At 41.9% G+C, this 22,605-nt stretch overlaps 1 protein-coding gene across 3 annotated transcripts in view; it reads right to left on the bottom strand.

The window, feature by feature from the left end:
• Nucleotides 1–1,135: 1,135 nt before the first annotated feature.
• Nucleotides 1,136–22,605, bottom strand: part of LOC308096679 (NEDD8-activating enzyme E1 catalytic subunit) — a 74,992-nt gene continuing 53,522 nt past the window's right edge. For 2 of the 3 annotated variants that reach the window (XM_080444090.1, XM_080444092.1), the window contains exons 13-18: nt 7,475–7,511; nt 6,301–6,382; nt 6,034–6,134; nt 4,624–4,687; nt 3,697–3,751; nt 1,137–2,390 (exon numbers count right to left, since the gene is read on the bottom strand). In XM_080444090.1, coding sequence (XP_080300216.1) covers nt 2,302–2,390; nt 3,697–3,751; nt 4,624–4,687; nt 6,034–6,134; nt 6,301–6,382; nt 7,475–7,511 — 428 coding nt within the window. In that variant the 3' untranslated portion in view covers nt 1,137–2,301. Of the gene's footprint in view, nt 2,391–3,696; nt 3,752–4,623; nt 4,688–6,033; nt 6,135–6,300; nt 6,383–7,474; nt 7,512–22,605 lie in introns of all 3 variants that reach the window. The other variant, XM_080444091.1, reaches the window with a different exon arrangement.

Raw genomic sequence — 22,605 nt, 5'->3', positions numbered from 1 at the left:
AAAAATAATTGCTCCATTAATTAGAAATTGATCATTAAAAATATGCTCCCCATTGACTTACATTGTACACTGAAACAGCTCTCAAAGTCACTCTTTTAGCCCATAAACAAACACAAACTAAGCTGATTCAGACAATATAGAACATCACCAAACCCACTACTGTTTATTTTTTTTATAAAAATGTCAACTTCCTGATGATTTTACTATTTGAAGATCCGGATCCGGATCCGCCGATCCAGTCCAGGTTTTCTTTCTAATAAAAATAGCTATAATCAACAGTAAGTTAAAATTTTTATAAAAAAAACAGAACAGTACTGGGTTTGGTGATGTTCTATATTGTCTGAATCGACTTTGTTTACATTCGTTTACATGCTAAAAGAGCGACTTTGAGAGCTGTTTCACTGTACAATGTAAGTCAATGGGGAGCATATTTTGAATTATCAATTTCTAATCAATGCAGCAATTATTTTTTATTTCTTGACCACCTTTGGAGTTACATCATGGCGAGGTAACTACACAACCCAAACCTCTACCAAAGTGGTCTTGCCCTTTAATGTATGTTTTGTAATAATAATCAAAATCTACAAAGTAACTAGTAACTAAAGTTTTCAAATAATTGTAGTGGAGTAAAAGTACAATATTTGCCTCTGAGATGCAGGAGTAGAAGTAAAAGTACTGAAAATTGTAAATGCTCCAGTAAAGTAAAAGCAATGCAAGTAAAATGCAATGCAAAACATCACAATTACATTTATAATACTTTGTCTAAAAGATCCGTCCAAAAAAGTCCTTGTGGACTTGTTTCTGAAGTACAGTACTTGAGTAAATGTACTTAGTTACTTTACACCACTGGTAGCATCACAGACATCAAACAGTGAGGTGGGAGGAGTGTAGTTCAGGAAGTGACATCACCTAGTTGTCACTGTTACCATGGTTACATAAAAGTGTTATTTCTGTTGCCATAAGCACCAACGTTACAGAGTGGAAACCACACAGGTCAATAAGTCACTGTGTAAACACTCTCTCTACATGATCCAAGGGTCCTGGGTTCAAATCCAACAAATAGCTGATCTATATTTTGAAGAATATTGAAAACAAGTTTGAAGTCTTAGGCAGAAATCACAGCGGTTCAAAGTGTGATTTTATTTGACATAAATGGCACTGTGCACAGTCATTATAATTCATATATATATACACACACACATATATATCATATACCATGTATTCATATTATTATTCATATCTTATTGTTCATATATATCATGGGTGCGTTCGGAAACACAGCACTGAGAGCACTGGCCAATACAAACTAATAGGCGAGTGCGCTCCGGTGAGCAATTTCCGAACGCACCCCATATACCATGTATTCATATATGTATTATTCATATCTTATTGCATTGTTCATACAGTATGTCATATACCATGTATTCATATGTAATAGTCATATCTTATTGTTCATATTTATCATATACCATGTATTCTATGTATTATTCATATCTTATTGTTCATATTTATCATATACCATGTATTCATATATGTATTATTCATATCTTATTGCATTGTTCATACAGTATATATCATATACCATGTATTCATATGTAATATTCATAACTTATTGTTCATATTTATCATATACCATGTATTCATATCCGTATTATTCATATATATATACCATGTATTCATATGTATTATTCATATCTTTACTTCACTGAGAGGAACAGAGAAACGCCACTAGTTGAAACACAGGACAAGGTTTTCTGTTAGAAAACAGTATTTTAATGATTCTATGAATGATTCTCTCCCTCCATTACATTAGAAACATTAAGATCCTTAAGGACAAGACAAACTGAACCACTGAAGCCCTTCTGTTCAAACATAGCCGATCTACAAGCTCACAAGCTGGTAGATCCTCTATATTTGAAATCATTTTGACCTCATAATTCCTTACTTTCTGCGTATGACCGTTGTCACGCTAACGTATTGGAAATAGCAGATCTACAAGCTAGGCTTGTAGATCTGCTATTTCCAATACAACAAACTATTGTGAAAGTGTGTGTGTGTGTGTGTGTGTGTGTGTGTGTGTGTGTGTGTGTGTTTCATAAATATGTAACCAATGTAAAGCATTAAGAGATTGTGACTAAATAATAACTACATTGGAACACATGTTATTAATAATAAATAATAACTACATTGGATCCATGGGAACACAGATTCTTTGCATACAGATGTTATAAATGTATTACATCAGTTTGCATACAGATGTTATAAATGTCTAGTAATAATAATAATAATAATAATAATAATTCAGGGGGTGAAGTGGAGTTTGAACAGAACGGTCTGAGGTGATGTGACGTCTGCTACGGCCAGCTCCTGTCCGTCTGACAAACCCAGCTCTGAAATTAAATCAATCATATTCATGAATTATGATCAAATATGTCATGAAATCACATCAAATTTATATCAAACACATCACATTTATATCAAACACATCACATTTATATCAAACACATCACATTCATAACTAGAGGTCTCCACCAGGTCAGGTAGGTTATTGTGGCCTCCTGGTGGCGCTATAACAGGCCAATGTGAAAAGGGTGGCATTTGTTCCTCAACATAGTGTGAATGTGCATGCAAAGTTTGACCGCAATCATGCACTGCGTTCATGAATAGAGGCCTTTTGTTCAAAACAAGCCACTACTGCAAACTTTAGATGTTAATCTTAGCCAATCAGGATGGAATATGAAAAATCAAACATGATCACATGACTATAGATATCATGTGTCGGCCTCCTGGTGGCGCTATAACAGGCCCATGTGAAACATTTGAGGCAGAGGTTCTGCTCTGGCATCCAGGGAGTGTGTGTACTAGAGCTGCGCGGATCGCGGTTTTAGCCGCGGTTGCCGCAGTTAACGGTTAGGGTGGATTCGGGTCAATCAAATATAATTATTAATTAATATCGGATAAACCGCGGGTGAAATATTGCGGTAAATAAATTAATGACATCTAATATATCTATCCATAAAATAGCTACATCTCTGCGTGCTTGTGTCTGTGTGAGTGTGTAGAGCAGCCTCTGTGCGATGCGATCACAAAATGCATTGATTTAGACTATGGAATGTCGGTGCGTCTTTTTTCTTTTTTTTAAACCGGTGCTGCTGTTCTGCGCTGAAGAGCAGTGCGCTCTGTATGTTGGATGCCGCATGTATGTTGGATGCCTGTATGTTGGATGCCGCACAGAGTCTGTATGTTCAGCACAGCAGAGCAGTGCGCTCTGTATGTTCAGCGCAGCACCGGTTTAAAAAAAAGAAAAAAGACGCACCGACATTCCCTAAATCAATGCATTTTGTGATCGCAGGGGAATACCAGAAAATAATAATATTTTGACATACGGGAAAAACGGTTGGTGCGGATATTTAAATTGGACAATATAATTAATTTGTACATGCGGATTCGGGTGACGTGAGAGGCCATCCGCGCATCTCTAGTGTGTACAGTTTCGCTGCCATAAAGCCGACAGTAACGGTGCCGGAGATTAGCTGCTCTCTCACACTCACACTCACACACACACACACACACACACACACACACACACACACACACACACACACGTCATGACTTTCAGCCTGGCGGAGAAAATAAACACAACACATTTATATCAAACACATCTCATGTAGGAAAATAAACATAAAAGTTTTTTACCTTTTAGAGTTTTGCACAAGTTGGGCCTCGTTCTTTCTTCAATAGATTTAACTGACTGTAAATAAATGATAACATTTACATTAAACTGTAAATAAATGATAACATTGACATTAAACTGTAATGAAATGATAACATTTAGATTAAACTGTAAATAAATGATAACATTTAGATTAAACTGTAATGAAATGATAACATTTAGATTAAACTGTAATGAATGATAACATTTAGATTAAACTGTAATGAAATGATAACATTTAGATTAAACTGTAATGAAATGATAACATTTAGATTAAACTGTAATGAATGATAACATTTAGATTAAACTGTAATGAAATGATAACATTTACATTAAACTGTAATGAAATGATAACATTTACATTAAACTGTAATGAATGATAACATTTAGATTAAACTGTAATGAAACGATAACATTTAGATTAAACTGTAATGAAATGATAACATTTACATTAAACTGTAATGAAATGATAACATTTACATTAAACTAATGAAATGATAACATTTACATTAAACTGTAATGAAATGATAACATTTGGATTAAACTGTAATGAAATGATAACATTTAGATTAAACTGTAATGAAATGATAACATTTACATTAAACTGTAATGAAATGATAACATTTAGATTAAACTGTAATGAAATGATAACATTTAGATTAAACTGTAATGAAATGATAACATTTAGATTAAACTGTAATGAAATGATAACATTTACATTAAATTGTAATGAAATGATAACATTTACATTAAACTGTAATGAAATGATAACATTTACATTAAACTATAATGAAATTAATTAATGTTCTGTTGTTTACCTCTGATGTAAAGTTATGAATGAAAATAAAGAGGAACTTGAACATGAATAACACAGTCCAACAGACATATCTGCACATATTAATGTATTTCACCTGTAAATACAGAGTCTTATTCTTCCCTTCCAGAGTGGTGGTGATGGCTGGAGATTTCATTTGTCTGAAAAACAATTAAAATCACTTAATGCTCAATCCTTCTACCCAACAGGCCCTCATATGTGTTACTATGGCAACCCATGTCAGAGTCACTACACAGTAAAGACAACATTCTACATACTAGATATCATATTGACATTCAGTCATCTCTAGAATGTAGAGGGTTTGCCATGTTCTAAATCTAAAAGAGCTTCCATTGTGGATCTACAGGAGTTTAAATGTCTTTATATGCCTCAACCCCAAGGCTTTATCTTTAGTTTGGGGGTTTATAACTTTATATAACTTTAGGGGCGGCAGTGGCTCAGGGGTAGAGTGGCCGGTAGAGCGGCCGCATGGGAACCGCGAGGTTCCCAGTTGGATCCCGGGTTCCCCCAGAGTTAGTGTAGAAGTGTCCTTGAGCAAGACCCTGAACCCCTAACCGCTCCTGATGAGCAGGTTGGTGTCTTGCATGGTTTCCTCCTAGCCTGGTTCTAGAACAATCTGCCATTGCAAAAAAAAATGCCCTCGGCAGATTAGGTCTGGCCCCTCTCAATAGAGATTCTATCTCCATTTTATGTTTTATTTTGATATAAATCAGTGCTATTGAACACACTTTATGTCTGAGTGTGGGTTTTACAATGTTGTGTTTGGTCTTACCTCCGGTAGAGGTATGTCATTACCCCTCTAATTAGACTACCAGAGAGAGCAGAGTAGAGAAGTAATATAGTACTCACAGAGAAGTGTTCTCAGTCAGATACTCTAGAGAAGTAATATATTACTCACAGAGAGGAGTTCTCAGTCAGATACTCTAGAGAAGTAATATATTACTCACAGAGAGGAGTTCTCAGTCAGATACTCTAGAGAAGTAATATATTACTCACAGAGAAGAGTTCTCAGTCAGATACTCTAGAGAAGTAATATATTACTCACAGAGAAGAGTTCTCAGTCAGATACTTTAGAGAAGTAATATATTACTCACAGAGAGGAGTTCTCAGTCAGATACTCTAGAGAAGTAATATATTACTCACATAGAGGAGTTCTCAGTCAGATACTCTAGAGAAGTAATATATTACTCACAGAGAGGAGTTCTCAGTCAGATACTCTAGAGAAGTAATATATTACTCACAGAGAGGAGTTCTCAGTCAGATACTCTAGAGAAGTAATATATTACTCACAGAGAAGAGTTCTCAGTCAGATACTCTAGAGAAGTAATATATTACTCACAGAGAAGAGTTCTCAGTCAGATACTTTAGAGAAGTAATATATTACTCACAGAGAGGAGTTCTCAGTCAGATACTCTAGAGAAGTAATATATTACTCACATAGAGGAGTTCTCAGTCAGATACTCTAGAGAAGTAATATATTACTCACAGAGAGGAGTTCTCAGTCAGATACTCTAGGACTTCCTGTAGTTTGGCAGAAGGTGAAAACTGGAGATTTTGTGGAACCTGACTGCAGGCCGAGCAATTCTCCTGTCAATCAAACACAATAATAATAAAACACTAATAATACTACTAATATATAATACTACTAAGAGATAACAGTGTAATAATAATAATAATAATAATGATAATAAAGCAGAGATAACAATATGCAAACATCATTATAAAAGTAAAATATTTAATTTGTAACACAAACCTTTCTCTCTGCTTCAAAGGTGTAAGTATAGAGTCCTTCCACATCGTTAAACACCAGGTAATTATTTAGAGGAATATATGCACTGTAAAAAAAACAAAAAAACAGTTAATATATGCACTAGAGTGAGACAGGTACCTGTCTGACTACTTCACTAGAGTGAGACATGTACCTGTCTGACTGCTTCACTAGAGTGAGACATGTACCTGTCTGACTACTTCACTAGAGTGAGACATGTACCTGTCTGACTACTTCACTAGAGTGAGACATGTACCTGTCTGACTGCTTCACTAGAGTGAGACATGTACCTGTCTGACTGCTTCACTAGAGTGAGACATGTACCTGTCTGACTGCTTCACTAGAGTGAGACATGTACCTGTCTGACTGCTTCACTAGAGTGAGACATGTACCTGTCTGACTGCTTCACTAGAGTGAGACATGTACCCGTCTGACTGCTTCACTAGAGTGAGACATGTACCTGTCTGACTGCTTCACTAGAGTGAGACATGTACCTGTCTGACTATATCAGGTGGAGGTGGAGCCATGCCAGTGGAAATCCAACATATTCGTGCAACTTTAATGTGTAAAACATATTAGTGCAGCTTTAATGTGTAAAACATATTAGTGCAGCTTTAATGTGTAAAACATGTTAGTGCAGCTTTAATGTATAAAACATGTTAGTGCAGCTTTAATGTATAAAACATGTTAGTGCAGCTTTAATGTATAAAACATGTTAGTGCAGCTTTAATGTGTAAAACATATTAGTGCAGCTTTAATGTGTAAAACATATTAGTGCAGCTTTAATGTATAAAACATATTAGTGCAGCTTTAATGTATAAAACATATTAGTGCAGCTTTAATGTGTAAAACATATTAGTGCAGCTTTAATGTATAAAACATATTAGTGCAGCTTTAATGTATAAAACATATTAGTGCAGCTTTAATGTATAAAACATATTAGTGCAGCTTTAATGTATAAAACATGTTAGTGCAGCTTTAATGTATAAAACATATTAGTGCAGCTTTAATGTGTAAAACATATTAGTGCAGCTTTAATGTATAAAACATATTAGTGCAGCTTTAATGTGTAAAACATATTAGTGCAGCTTTAATGTGTAAAACATATTAGTGCAGCTTTAATGTATAAAACAAAGATCATTAGTTTTTATAGACTTACCTTGATGCAATTTTAAAAACTTCAGTGGCGCAGGCAGCTATGAAGACAAGTTGATACAGTTGAATTAATAACAATAATAATAATAATAATAACAATAATAAGGGTGTTCACGGCAGGTAGTGCTCAATGTTAAATGCTATGGCCCGTGAACAGACTAGGCTCGGTGTACACGTAGTCGTTCACTTCCCATAGTTGCTATGGGAAGTGAACACTTGCGACTACCTTTCGTGAACACTTCTATGCCGACTATATTTTCTCAATGGGGGGCAGTGGAGAGCCATAGTCAGCCTAATATTAGAACTATGGGCTGTGTACATTGTGTACACCTCCCATACTATGCTATGGTAAATGGCGTTTACCATCATGTGACCTCCCGGGACGCTGTTTCTCGCCAATTCCCGCCTAGTACAGCCTAGTCCAGCCTATTACAGCCTAGTCCAGCCTAGTCCAGCCTATTAAAGCCTAGTCCAGCCTAGTCCAGCCTATTAAAGCCTAGTCCAGCCTAGTCCCACCTATTATAGCCTAGTCCAGCCTATTACAGCCTAGTCCAGCCTAGTCCAACCTATTCAAGCCTAGTCCAGCTTAGTCCCGCCTATTAAAGCCTAGTCCAGCCTATTACAGCTTAGTCCAGCCTATTACAGCCTAGTCCAGCCTATTACAGCCTAGTACAACCAGTAGAGCCTAGTAGAGCCTAGTTTAACCTAGTCTTAACTAGTCCAGTCTGTTCCATGCTAGTAGAGCCTATATCGCCCTCCCCTAGTCTGTTCCATCAAAAGGCTGGACTATTGCTTAGTCTCTAATAGGCTGTTTTAAGCTCTAGTAGGCTTTTCTAGGCTTTACTGGGCTCTATTAGGCTATAGAAGCCAGTACTTTACTTTGGCCTACAAAGGCTCATGCAAAACAATTGCTCATGAACACACAAGCTATGGCCCGTGTACTCAGTGGTTAGTCCCTATGGTCTGAGTATCTACAGGGCTGACAAGGGACTAGTAAAGCCTAATAGAGAGTATTAGAGTCTGGTACAGCCTAGTAAAATCTAGTCTAGCCTAGTCCAGCCTGTTCCATGCTAGTATAGCCTATACCACCCTCCCCTACTCTGTTCTCCCAACAGGCTGGACTATACTAGTCTTGGGTGCACTAGGCTGTACTGTACTGTACTGTACTAGACTCTACTGGTCTCTAATAGGCTGTTTTAAGCTCTAGTAGGCTTTGCTAGGCTTTACTGGGCTCTATTAGGCTATAGAAGCCAGTACTTTACTGTGGACTACAAAGGCTCATGCGAAACTATTGCTCGTGAACACACAAGCTATGGCCCGTGTACGCAGTGTTTAGTCCCTATGGTCTGAGTATCTAGAGGGCTGACAAGGGACTAGTAAAGCCTAATAGAGAGTATTAGAGTCTGGTACAGCCTAGTACACTCTAGTCTAGCCTAGTCCAGCCTGTTCCATGCTAGTATAGCCTATACCAACCTCCACTACTCTGTTCTCCCAACAGGCTGGACTATACTAGTCTTGGGTGCACTAGGCTGTACTGTACTGTACTGTACTGTACTAGACTCTACTGGTCTCTAATAGGCTGTTTTAAGCTCTAGTAGGCTTTGCTAGGCTTTACTGGGCTCTATTAGGCTATAGAAGCCAGTACTTTACTGTGGCCTACAAAGGCTCATGCGAAACTATTGCTCGTGAACACACAAGCTATGGCCCGTGTACGCAGTGTTTAGTCCCTATGGTCTGAGTATCTAGAGGGCTGACAAGGGACTAGTAAAGCCTAATAGAGAGTATTAGAGTCTGGTACAGCCTAGTACACTCTAGTCTAGCCTAGTCCAGCCTGTTCCATGCTAGTATAGCCTATACCAACCTCCACTACTCTGTTCTCCCAACAGGCTGGACTATACTAGTCTTGGGTGCACTAGGCTGTACTGTACTGTACTGTACTGTACTGTACTAGACTCTACTGGTCTCTAATAGGCTGTTTTAAGCTCTAGTAGGCTTTGCTAGGCTTTACTGGGCTCTATTAGGCTATAGAAGCCAGTACTTTACTGTGGCCTACAAAGGCTCATGCGAAACTATTGCTCGTGAACACACAAGCTATGGCCCGTGTACGCAGTGTTTAGTCCCTATGGTCTGAGTATCTACAGGGCTGACAAGGGACTAGTAAAGCCTAATAGAGAGTATTAGAGTCTGGTACAGCCTAGTACACTCTAGTCTAGCCTAGTCCAGCCTGTTCCATGCTAGTATAGCCTATACCAACCTCCACTACTCTGTTCTCCCAACAGGCTGGACTATACTAGTCTTGGGTGCACTAGGCTGTACTGTACTGTACTGTACTGTACTGTACTGTACTAGACTCTACTGGTCTCTAATAGGCTGTTTTAAGCTCTAGTAGGCTTTGCTAGGCTTTACTGGGCTCTATTAGGCTATAGAAGCCAGTACTTTACTGTGGCCTACAAAGGCTCATGCGAAACTATTGCTCGTGAACACACAAGCTATGGCCCGTATATGCAGTGTTTACTCCCTATGGTCTGAGTATCTAGAGGGCTGACAAGGGACTAGTAAAGCCTAATAGAGAGTATTAGAGTCTGGTACAGCCTAGTACACTCTAGTCTAGCCTAGTCCAGCCTGTTCCATGCTAGTATAGCCTATACCAACCTCCACTACTCTGTTCTCCCAACAGGCTGGACTATACTAGTCTTGGGTGCACTAGGCTGTACTGTACTGTACTGTACTGTACTGTACTGTACTAGACTCTACTGGTCTCTAATAGGCTGTTTTAAGCTCTAGTAGGCTTTGCTAGGCTTTACTGGGCTCTATTAGGCTATAGAAGCCAGTACTTTACTGTGGCCTACAAAGGCTCATGCGAAACTATTGCTCGTGAACACACAAGCTATGGCCCGTGTACGCAGTGTTTAGTCCCTATGGTCTGAGTATCTAGAGGGCTGACAAGGGACTAGTAAAGCCTAATAGAGAGTATTAGAGTCTGGTACAGCCTAGTACACTCTAGTCTAGCCTAGTCCAGCCTGTTCCATGCTAGTATAGCCTATACCAACCTCCACTACTCTGTTCTCCCAACAGGCTGGACTATACTAGTCTTGGGTGCACTAGGCTGTACTGTACTGTACTGTACTGTACTGTACTGTACTGTACTGTACTGTACTGTACTGTACTGTACTGTACTGTACTGTACTGTACTAGACTCTACTGGTCTCTAATAGGCTGTTTTAAGCTGTAGTAGGCTTTGCTAGGCTTTACTGGGCTCTATTAGGCTATAGAAGCCAGCACTTTACTTTGGCCTACAAAGGCTCATGCAAAACTATTGCTCGTGAACACACAAGCTATGGCCCGTGTACACAGTGGTTAGTCCCTATGGTCTGAGTATCTACAGGGCTGACAAGGGACTAGTACAGCCTAATAGAGAGTATTAGAGTCTGGTACAGCCTAGTACAACCTAGTATAGCCTAGTCCAGCCTGTTCCATGCTAGTCTAGACTTAGTATAGTGCTTAAAGAGTGACTTTGAGAGCTGTTTTACCGTACAATGTAAGTCAATGAGGAGCAAATTTAGAATTATCAATTTCTAATCAATGGAGCAATTATTTTGTATTTCTTGTCCACCTTTGGAGTTACATCATGGCAAGGTAACTATCCCAAACCTCTACCAAAGTGGTCTTGCCCTTTAAGCAGGTAGGTATTGTCAATAGTCAGAGGGAAGTGGCAGTGTGAGGCAGTGTAGTGTGTAATGTTACTTGGGGGGATATGAATTTGTGGCTGCTGCTCACCCTCCTGGTAGGAAAAACTTCATTAAAGTTGGGTTCGGGTTAGTTGGCTCGCCATCATGATCCTTTTTCTTATCAAGAAAAGTAACCTGGCCAATTCAATCAGATTCATGCAGGCACAGCCAGCATGTTGTGCCAGCAGTCAGTTTGGGTGGAAATCTCAGAGTAGTGTGCACCTCACTCTGCTACTGCAGACTGTCTCTGCTTCATGCAATTATTGGCAATTGCAAGCACTGGTGTGACTGATTGATTGAGTGAGTGAGTGAGACTGAGTGTGTGTGTGACTGTGTGTGTGACTCTGTCAGTGACACACAGACAGCAGTGACACAAACCTTTTGAAAACCTTTTGAAACCTGGGTTACATCAGCCCTGTAGATACTCAGACCATTTGGATTAACCACTGTGTAAACGGGCAATAGTTTGTGTGTGCACGACCAATAGTTTCGCATGAACATTTGTAGGCCAAAGTAAAGTACTGCCTTCTATAGCTTAATAGAGCCCAGTACAGCCTAGCAAAGCCTACTAGAGCTGAAAGCAGACTATTAGAGCCCAGCAGAGACTAGTACAGTAAAGCCTAGTACACCCAGGTCTAGCCTAGTCCAGCCTGTTGGGAGAACAGAATAGGGGAGGGGGTACCAGGCTATGCTAGGACTGATAAGGCTGGACTAGGATAGACTAGATTGTACTAGGCTGTACCAGACTCTAATGCTCTCTATTAGGCTGTACTAGTCCCTTGTCAGCCCTGTAGATACTCAGACCATAGGGACTAACCACTGTGTACAGGGGCCATAGCTTGTGTGTTCACGAGCAATAGTTTTGCATGAACCTTTGTAGGCCAAAGTAAAGTACTGCCTTCTATAGCCTAATAGAGCCCAGTAAAGCCTAGCAAAGCCTATTAGAGCTTAAAACAGCCTATTAGAGACCAGTAGAGTCTAGTACAGTACAGTACAGTACAGTACAGTACAGCCTAGTACGATCTAGTCTAGCCTAGTCCAGCCTGTTCCATGCTAGTATAGCCTATACCACCCTCCCCTAGTCTGTTCTCCAAACAGGCTGGACTATACTAGTCTTGGGTGCACTAGGCTGTACTGTACTGTACTAGACTCTACTGGTCTCTAATAGGCTGTTTTAAGCTCTAGTAGGCTTTGCTAGGCTTTACTGGGCTCTATTAGGCTATAGAAGCCAGTACTTTACTTTGGCCTACAAAGGCTCATGCAAAACTATTGCTCGTGAACACACAAGCTATGGCCCGTGTACACAATGGTTAGTCCCTATGGTCTGAGTATCTACAGGGCTGACAAGGGACTAGTAAAGCCTAATAGAGAGTATTAGAGTCTGGTACAGCCTAGTACAATCTAGTCTAGCCTAGTCCAGCCTGTTCCATGCTAGTATAGCCTATACCACTCTCCCCTAGTCTTTTCTCCCAACAGGCTGGACTATACTAGTCTTGGGTACACTAGGCTGTACTGTACTGTACTATACTAGACTCTACTGGTCTCTAATAGGCTGTTTTAAGCTCTAGTAGGCTTTGCTAGGCTTTACTGGGCTCTATTAGGCTATAGAAGGCAGTACTTTTCTTTGGCCTACAAAGGCTCATGCAAAACTATTGCTCGTGAACACACAAGCTATGGCCCGTGTACACAGTGGTTAGTCCCTATGGTTTGAGTATCTAGAGGGCTGACAAGGGACTAGTAAAGCCTAATAGAGAGTATTAGAGTCTGGTACAGCCTAGTACAACCTAGTCTAGCCTAGTCCAGCCTGTTCCATGCTAGTCTAGACTTAGTATAGTGCTTAAAGAGTGACTTTGAGAGCTGTTTTACCGTACAATGTAAGTCAATGAGGAGCAAATTTAGAATTATCAATTTCTAATCAATGGAGCAATTATTTTTGATTTCTTGTCCACCTTTGGAGTTACATCATGGCAAGGTAACTACACAACCCAAACCTCTACCAAAGTGGTCTTGCCCTTTAAGCAGGTAGGTATTGTCAATAGTCAGAGGGAAGTGGCAGTGTGAGGCAGTGTAGTGTGTAATGTTACTTGGGGGGATATGAATGTGTGGCTGCTGCTCACCCTCCTGGTAGGAAAAACTTCATTAAAGTTGGGTTCGGGTTAGTTGGCTCGCCATCATGATCCTTTTTCTTATCAAGAAAAGTAACCTGGCCAATTCAATCAGATTCATGCAGGCACAGCCAGCATGTTGTGCGAGCAGTCAGTTTGGGTGGAAATCTCAGAGTAGTGTGCACCTCACTCTGCTACTGCAGACTGTCTCTGCTTCATGCAATTATTGGCAATTGCAAGCACTGGTGTGACTGATTGATTGAGTGAGTGAGACTGAGTGTGTGTGTGACTGTGTTTGTGACTCTGTCAGTGACACACAGACAGCAGTGACACAAACCTTTCGAAAACCTTTTGAAACCTGGGTTACATCAGCCCTGTAGATACTCAGACCATTTGGATTAACCACTGTGTAAACAGGCAATAGTTTGTGTGTGCACGACCAATAGTTTCGCATGAACATTTGTAGGCCAAAGTAAAGTACTGCCTTCTATAGCCTAATAGAGCCCAGTACAGCCTAGCAAAGCCTACTAGAGCTGAAAGCAGACTATTAGAGCCCAGCAGAGACTAGTACAGTAAAGCCTAGTACACCCAGGTCTAGCCTACTCCAGCCTGTTGGGGGAACAGAATAGGGGAGGGGGTACCAGGCTATGCTAGGACTGATAAGGCTGGACTAGGATAGACTAGATTGTACTAGGCTGTACCAGACTCTAATACTCTCTATTAGGCTGTACTAGTCCCTTGTCAGCCCTCTAGATACTCAGACCATAGGGACTAACCACTGTGTACACGGGCCATAGCTTGTGTGTTCACGAGCAATAGTTTTGCATGAACCTTTGTAGGCCAAAGTAAAGTACTGGCTTCTATAGCCTAATAGAGCCCAGTAAAGCCTAGCAAAGCCTACTAGAGCTTAAAACAGCCTATTAGAGACCAGTAGAGTCTAGTACAGTACAGTATAGTACAGCCTAGTGCACCCAAGACTAGTATAGTCCAGCCTGTTGGGAGAACAGAGTAGTGGAGGTTGGTATAGGCTATACTAGCATGGAACAGGCTGGACTAGGCTAGACTAGAGTGTACTAGGCTGTACCAGACTCTAATACTCTCTATTAGGCTTTACTAGTCCCTTGTCAGCCCTTTAGATACTCAGACCATAGGGACTAACCACTGTGTACACGGGCCATAGCTTGTGTGTTCACGAGCAATAGTTTTGCAAGAGCCTTTGTAGGCCAAAGTAAAGTACTGGCTTCTATAGCCTAATAGAGCCCAGTAAAGCCTAGCAAAGCCTACTAGAGCTTAAAACAGCCTATTAGAGACCAGTAGAGTCTAGTACAGTACAGTATAGTACAGCCTAGTGCACCCAAGACTAGTATAGTCCAGCCTGTTGGGAGAACAGAGTAGTGGAGGTTGGTATAGGCTATACTAGCATGGAACAGGCTGGACTAGGCTAGACTAGAGTGTACTAGGCTGTACCAGACTCTAATACTCTCTATTAGGCTTTACTAGTCCCTTGTCAGCCCTTTAGATACTCAGACCATAGGGACTAAACACTGTGTACACGGGCCATAGCTTGTGTGTTCACGAGCAATAGTTTTGCAAGAGCCTTTGTAGGCCAAAGTAAAGTACTGGCTTCTATAGCCTAATAGAGCCCAGTAAAGCCTAGCAAAGCCTATTAGAGCTTAAAACAGCCTATTAGAGACCAGTAGAGTCTAGTACAGTACAGTACAGTACAGCCTAGTGCACCCAAGACTAGTATAGTCCAGCCTGTTGGGAGAACAGAGTAGGGGAGGTTGGTATAGGCATGGAACAGGCTGGACTAGGCTAGACTAGAGTGTACTAGGCTGTACCAGACTCTAATACTCTCTATTAGGCTTTACTAGTCCCTTGTCAGCCCTTTAGATACTCAGACCATAGGGACTAACCACTGTGTACACGGGCCATAGCTTGTGTGTTCACGAGCAATAGTTTTGCAAGAGCCTTTGTAGGCCAAAGTAAAGTACTGCCTTCTATAGCCTAATAGAGCCCAGTAAAGCCTAGCAAAGCCTACTAGAGCTTAAAACAGCCTATTAGAGACCAGTAGAGTCTAGTACAGTACAGTATAGTACAGCCTAGTGCACCCAAGACTAGTATAGTCCAGCCTGTTGGGAGAACAGAGTAGTGGAGGTTGGTATAGGCTATACTAGCATGGAACAGGCTGGACTAGGCTAGACTAGAGTGTACTAGGCTGTACCAGACTCTAATACTCTCTATTAGGCTTTACTAGTCCCTTGTCAGCCCTTTAGATACTCAGACCATAGGGACTAAACACTGTGTACACGGGCCATAGCTTGTGTGTTCACGAGCAATAGTTTTGCAAGAGCCTTTGTAGGCCAAAGTAAAGTACTGGCTTCTATAGCCTAATAGAGCCCAGTAAAGCCTAGAAAAGCCTACTAGAGCTTAAAATAGCCTATTAGAGACCAGTAGCGTCTAGTACAGTACAGTACAGTACAGCCTAGTGCACCCAAGACTAGTATAGTCCAGCCTGTTGGGAGAACAGAGTAGTGGAGGTTGGTATAGGCTATACTAGCATGGAACAGGCTGGACTAGGCTAGACTAGAGTGTACTAGGCTGTACCAGACTCTAATACTCTCTATTAGGCTTTACTAGTCCCTTGTCAGCCCTTTAGATACTCAGACCATAGGGACTAAACACTGTGTGCACGGGCCATAGCTTGTGTGTTCACGAGCAATAGTTTTGCAAGAGCCTTTGTAGGCCAAAGTAAAGTACTGGCTTCTATAGCCTAATAGAGCCCAGTAAAGCCTAGCAAAGCCTACTAGAGCTTAAAACAGCCTATTAGAGACCAGTAGAGTCTAGTACAGTACAGTATAGTACAGCCTAGTGCACCCAAGACTAGTATAGTCCAGCCTGTTGGGAGAACAGAGTAGTGGAGGTTGGTATAGGCTATACTAGCATGGAACAGGCTGGACTAGGCTAGACTAGAGTGTACTAGGCTGTACCAGACTCTAATACTCTCTATTAGGCTTTACTAGTCCCTTGTCAGCCCTTTAGATACTCAGACCATAGGGACTAAACACTGTGTACACGGGCCATAGCTTGTGTGTTCACGAGCAATAGTTTTGCAAGAGCCTTTGTAGGCCAAAGTAAAGTACTGGCTTCTATAGCCTAATAGAGCCCAGTAAAGCCTAGCAAAGCCTACTAGAGCTTAAAACAGCCTATTAGAGACCAGTAGAGTCTAGTACAGTACAGTACAGTACAGTACAGTACAGCCTAGTGCACCCAAGACTAGTATAGTCCAGCCTGTTGGGAGAACAGAGTAGTGGAGGTTGGTATAGGCTATCCTAGCATTGAACAGGCTGGACTAGGCTAGACTAGAGTGTACTAGGCTGTACCAGACTCTAATACTCTCTATTAGGCTTTACTAGTCCCTTGTCAGCCCTTTAGATACTCAGACCATAGGGACTAACCACTGTGTACACGGGCCATAGCTTGTGTGTTCACGAGCAATAGTTTTGCAAGAGCCTTTGTAGGCCAAAGTAAAGTACTGCCTTCTATAGCCTAATAGAGCCCAGTAAAGCCTAGCAAAGCCTACTAGAGCTTAAAACAGCCTATTAGAGACCAGTAGAGTCTAGTACAGTACAGTATAGTACAGCCTAGTGCACCCAAGACTAGTATAGTCCAGCCTGTTGGGAGAACAGAGTAGTGGAGGTTGGTATAGGCTATACTAGCATGGAACAGGCTGGACTAGGCTAGACTAGAGTGTACTAGGCTGTACCAGACTCTAATACTCTCTATTAGGCTTTACTAGTCCCTTGTCAGCCCTTTAGATACTCAGACCATAGGGACTAAACACTGTGTACACGGGCCATAGCTTGTGTGTTCACGAGCAATAGTTTTGCAAGAGCCTTTGTAGGCCAAAGTAAAGTACTGGCTTCTATAGCCTAATAGAGCCCAGTAAAGCCTAGCAAAGCCTACTAGAGCTTAAAATAGCCTATTAGAGACCAGTAGAGTCTAGTACAGTACAGTACAGTACAGCCTAGTGCACCCAAGACTAGTATAGTCCAGCCTGTTGGGAGAACAGAGTAGTGGAGGTTGGTATAGGCTATACTAGCATGGAACAGGCTGGACTAGGCTAGACTAGAGTGTACTAGGCTGTACCAGACTCTAATACTCTCTATTAGGCTTTACTAGTCCCTTGTCAGCCCTTTAGATACTCAGACCATAGGGACTAAACACTGTGTGCACGGGCCATAGCTTGTGTGTTCACGAGCAATAGTTTTGCAAGAGCCTTTGTAGGCCAAAGTAAAGTACTGGCTTCTATAGCCTAATAGAGCCCAGTAAAGCCTAGCAAAGCCTACTAGAGCCTAAAACAGCCTATTAGAGACCAGTAGAGTCTAGTACAGTACAGTACAGTACAGCCTAGTGCACCCAAGACTAGTATAGTCCAGCCTGTTGGGAGAACAGAGTAGTGGAGGTTGGTATAGGCTATACTAGCATGGAACAGGCTGGACTAGGCTAGACTAGAGTGTACTAGGCTGTACCAGACTCTAATACTCTCTATTAGGCTTTACTAGTCCCTTGTCAGCCCTTTAGATACTCAGACCATAGGGACTAAACACTGTGTACACGGGCCATAGCTTGTGTGTTCACGAGCAATAGTTTTGCAAGAGCCTTTGTAGGCCAAAGTAAAGTACTGGCTTCTATAGCCTAATAGAGCCCAGTAAAGCCTAGCAAAGCCTACTAGAGCTTAAAACAGCCTATTAGAGACCAGTAGAGTCTAGTACAGTACAGTACAGTACAGTACAGTACAGCCTAGTGCACCCAAGACTAGTATAGTCCAGCCTGTTGGGAGAACAGAGTAGTGGAGGTTGGTATAGGCTATCCTAGCATGGAACAGGCTGGACTAGGCTAGACTAGAGTGTACTAGGCTGTACCAGACTCTAATACTCTCTATTAGGCTTTACTAGTCCCTTGTCAGCCCTTTAGATACTCAGACCATAGGGACTAAACACTGTGTACACGGGCCATAGCTTGTGTGTTCACGAGCAATAGTTTTGCAAGAGCCTTTGTAGGCCAAAGTAAAGTACTGGCTTCTATAGCCTAATAGAGCCCAGTAAAGCCTAGCAAAGCCTATTAGAGCTTAAAACAGCCTATTAGAGACCAGTAGAGTCTAGTACAGTACAGTACAGTACAGTACAGCCTAGTGCACCCAAGACTAGTATAGTCCAGCCTGTTGGGAGAACAGAGTAGGGGAGGTTGGTATAGGCTATACTAGCATGGAACAGGCTGGACTAGGCTACACTAGAGTGTACTAGGCTGTACCAGACTCTAATACTCTCTATTAGGCTTTACTAGTCCCTTGTCAGCCCTTTAGATACTCAGACCATAGGGACTAAACACTGTGTACACGGGCCATAGCTTGTGTGTTCACGAGCAATAGTTTTGCAAGAGCCTTTGTAGGCCAAAGTAAAGTACTGGCTTCTATAGCCTAATAGAGCCCAGTAAAGCCTAGCAAAGCCTATTAGAGCTTAAAACAGCCTATTAGAGACCAGTAGAGTCTAGTACAGTACAGTACAGTCTAGTGCACCCAAGACTAGTATAGTCCAGCCTGTTGGGAGAACAGAGTAGGGGAGGTTGGTATAGGCTATACTAGCATGGAACAGGCTGGACTAGGCTAGACTAGAGTGTACTAGGCTGTACCAGACTCTAATACTCTCTATTAGGCTTTACTAGTCCCTTGTCAGCCCTTTAGATACTCAGACCATAGGGACTAAACACTGTGTACACGGGCCATAGCTTGTGTGTTCACGAGCAATAGTTTTGCAAGAGCCTTTGTAGGCCAAAGTAAAGTACTGGCTTCTATAGCCTAATAGAGCCCAGTAAAGCCTAGCAAAGCCTACTAGAGCTTAAAACAGCCTATTAGAGACCAGTAGAGTCTAGTACAGTACAGTACAGTACAGCCTAGTGCACCCAAGACTAGTATAGTCCAGCCTGTTGGGAGAACAGAGTAGGGGAGGTTGGTATAGGCTATACTAACATGGAACAGGCTGGACTAGGCTAGACTAGAGTGTACTAGGCTGTACCAGACTCTAATACTCTCTATTAGGCTTTACTAGTCCCTTGTCAGCCCTTTAGATACTCAGACCATAGGGACTAAACACTGTGTACACGGGCCATAGCTTGTGTGTTCACGAGCAATAGTTTTGCAAGAGCCTTTGTAGGCCAAAGTAAAGTACTGGCTTCTATAGCCTAATAGAGCCCAGTAAAGCCTAGCAAAGCCTACTAGAGCTTAAAACAGCCTATTAGAGACCAGTAGAGTCTAGTACAATACAGTACAGTACAGCCTAGTGCACCCAAGACTAGTATAGTCCAGCCTGTTGGGAGAACAGAGTAGTGGAGGTTGGTATAGGCTATACTAACATGGAACAGGCTGGACTAGGCTAGACTAGAGTGTACTAGGCTGTACCAGACTCTAATACTCTCTATTAGGCTTTACTAGTCCCTTGTCAGCCCTTTAGATACTCAGACCATAGGGACTAAACACTGTGTACACGGGCCATAGCTTGTGTGTTCACGAGCAATAGTTTTGCAAGAGCCTTTGTAGGCCAAAGTAAAGTACTGGCTTCTATAGCCTAATAGAGCCCAGTAAAGCCTAGCAAAGCCTACTAGAGCTTAAAACAGCCTATTAGAGACCAGTAGAGTCTAGTACAGTACAGTACAGTACAGCCTAGTGCACCCAAGACTAGTATAGTCCAGCCTGTTGGGAGAACAGAGTAGTGGAGGTTGGTATAGGCTATACTAGCATGGAACAGGCTGGACTAGGCTAGACTAGAGTATACTAGGCTGTACCAGACTCTAATACTCTCTATTAGGCTTTACTAGTCCCTTGTCAGCCCTTTAGATACTCAGACCATAGGGACTAAACACTGTGTACACGGGCCATAGCTTGTGTGTTCACGAGCAATAGTTTTGCAAGAGCCTTTGTAGGCCAAAGTAAAGTACTGGCTTCTATAGCCTAATAGAGCCCAGTAAAGCCTAGCAAAGCCTACTAGAGCTTAAAACAGCCTATTAGAGACCAGTAGAGTCTAGTACAGTACAGTACAGCCTAGTGCACCCAAGACTAGTATAGTCCAGCCTGTTGGGAGAACAGAGTAGTGGAGGTTGGTATAGGCTATACTAGCATGGAACAGGCTGGACTAGGCTAGACTAGAGTGTACTAGGCTGTACCAGACTCTAATACTCTCTATTAGGCTTTACTAGTCCCTTGTCAGCCCTTTAGATACTCAGACCATAGGGACTAAACACTGTGTACACGGGCCATAGCTTGTATGTTCACGAGCAATAGTTTTGCAAGAGCCTTTGTAGGCCAAAGTAAAGTACTGGCTTCTATAGCCTAATAGAGCCCAGTAAAGCCTAGCAAAGCCTACTAGAGCTTAAAACAGCCTATTAGAGACCAGTAGAGTCTAGTACAGTACAGTACAGTACAGCCTAGTGCACCCAAGACTAGTATAGTCCAGCCTGTTGGGAGAACAGAGTAGGGGAGGTTGGTATAGGCTATACTAGCATGGAACAGGCTGGACTAGGCTAGACTAGAGTGTACTAGGCTGTACCAGACTCTAATACTCTCTATTAGGCTTTACTAGTCCCTTGTCAGCCCTTTAGATACTCAGACCATAGGGACTAAACACTGTGTACACGGGCCATAGCTTGTGTGTTCACGAGCAATAGTTTTGCAAGAGCCTTTGTAGGCCAAAGTAAAGTACTGGCTTCTATAGCCTAATAGAGCCCAGTAAAGCCTAGCAAAGCCTACTAGAGCTTAAAACAGCCTATTAGAGACCAGTAGAGTCTAGTACAGTACAGTACAGTACAGCCTAGTGCACCCAAGACTAGTATAGTCCAGCCTGTTGGGAGAACAGAGTAGGGGAGGTTGGTATAGGCTATACTAGCATGGAACAGGCTGGACTAGGCTAGACTAGAGTGTACTAGGCTGTACCAGACTCTAATACTCTCTATTAGGCTTTACTAGTCCCTTGTCAGCCCTTTAGATACTCAGACCATAGGGACTAACCACTGTGTACACGGGCCATAGCTTGTGTGTTCACGAGCAATAGTTTTGCAAGAGCCTTTGTAGGCCAAAGTAAAGTACTGCCTTCTATAGCCTAATAGAGCCCAGTAAAGCCTAGCAAAGCCTACTAGAGCTTAAAACAGCCTATTAGAGACCAGTAGAGTCTAGTACAGTACAGTACAGCCTAGTGCACCCAAGACTAGTATAGTCCAGCCTGTTGGGAGAACAGAGTAGTGGAGGTTGGTATAGGCTATACTAGCATGGAACAGGCTGGACTAGGCTAGACTAGAGTGTACTAGGCTGTACCAGACTCTAATACTCTCTATTAGGCTTTACTAGTCCCTTGTCAGCCCTTTAGATACTCAGACCATAGGGACTAAACACTGTGTACACGGGCCATAGCTTGTGTGTTCACGAGCAATAGTTTTGCAAGAGCCTTTGTAGGCCAAAGTAAAGTACTGGCTTCTATAGCCTAATAGAGCCCAGTAAAGCCTAGCAAAGCCTACTAGAGCTTAAAACAGCCTATTAGAGACCAGTAGAGTCTAGTACAGTACAGTACAGTACAGTACAGCCTAGTGCACCCAAGACTAGTATAGTCCAGCCTGTTGGGAGAACAGAGTAGTGGAGGTTGGTATAGGCTATCCTAGCATGGAACAGGCTGGACTAGGCTAGACTAGAGTGTACTAGGCTGTACCAGACTCTAATACTCTCTATTAGGCTTTACTAGTCCCTTGTCAGCCCTTTAGATACTCAGACCATAGGGACTAAACACTGTGTACACGGGCCATAGCTTGTGTGTTCACGAGCAATAGTTTTGCAAGAGCCTTTGTAGGCCAAAGTAAAGTACTGGCTTCTATAGCCTAATAGAGCCCAGTAAAGCCTAGCAAAGCCTATTAGAGCTTAAAACAGCCTATTAGAGACCAGTAGAGTCTAGTACAGTACAGTACAGTACAGTACAGCCTAGTGCACCCAAGACTAGTATAGTCCAGCCTGTTGGGAGAACAGAGTAGGGGAGGTTGGTATAGGCTATACTAGCATGGAACAGGCTGGACTAGGCTACACTAGAGTGTACTAGGCTGTACCAGACTCTAATACTCTCTATTAGGCTTTACTAGTCCCTTGTCAGCCCTTTAGATACTCAGACCATAGGGACTAAACACTGTGTACACGGGCCATAGCTTGTGTGTTCACGAGCAATAGTTTTGCGAGAGCCTTTGTAGGCCAAAGTAAAGTACTGGCTTCTATA

Source organism: Gymnoscopelus braueri, assembly GCF_963280865.1.
Source record: "Gymnoscopelus braueri genome assembly, chromosome: 12".
Lineage (NCBI taxonomy): Eukaryota > Metazoa > Chordata > Actinopteri > Myctophiformes > Myctophidae > Gymnoscopelus > Gymnoscopelus braueri.
This window is presented reverse-complemented; position numbering and strand designations above follow the sequence as displayed.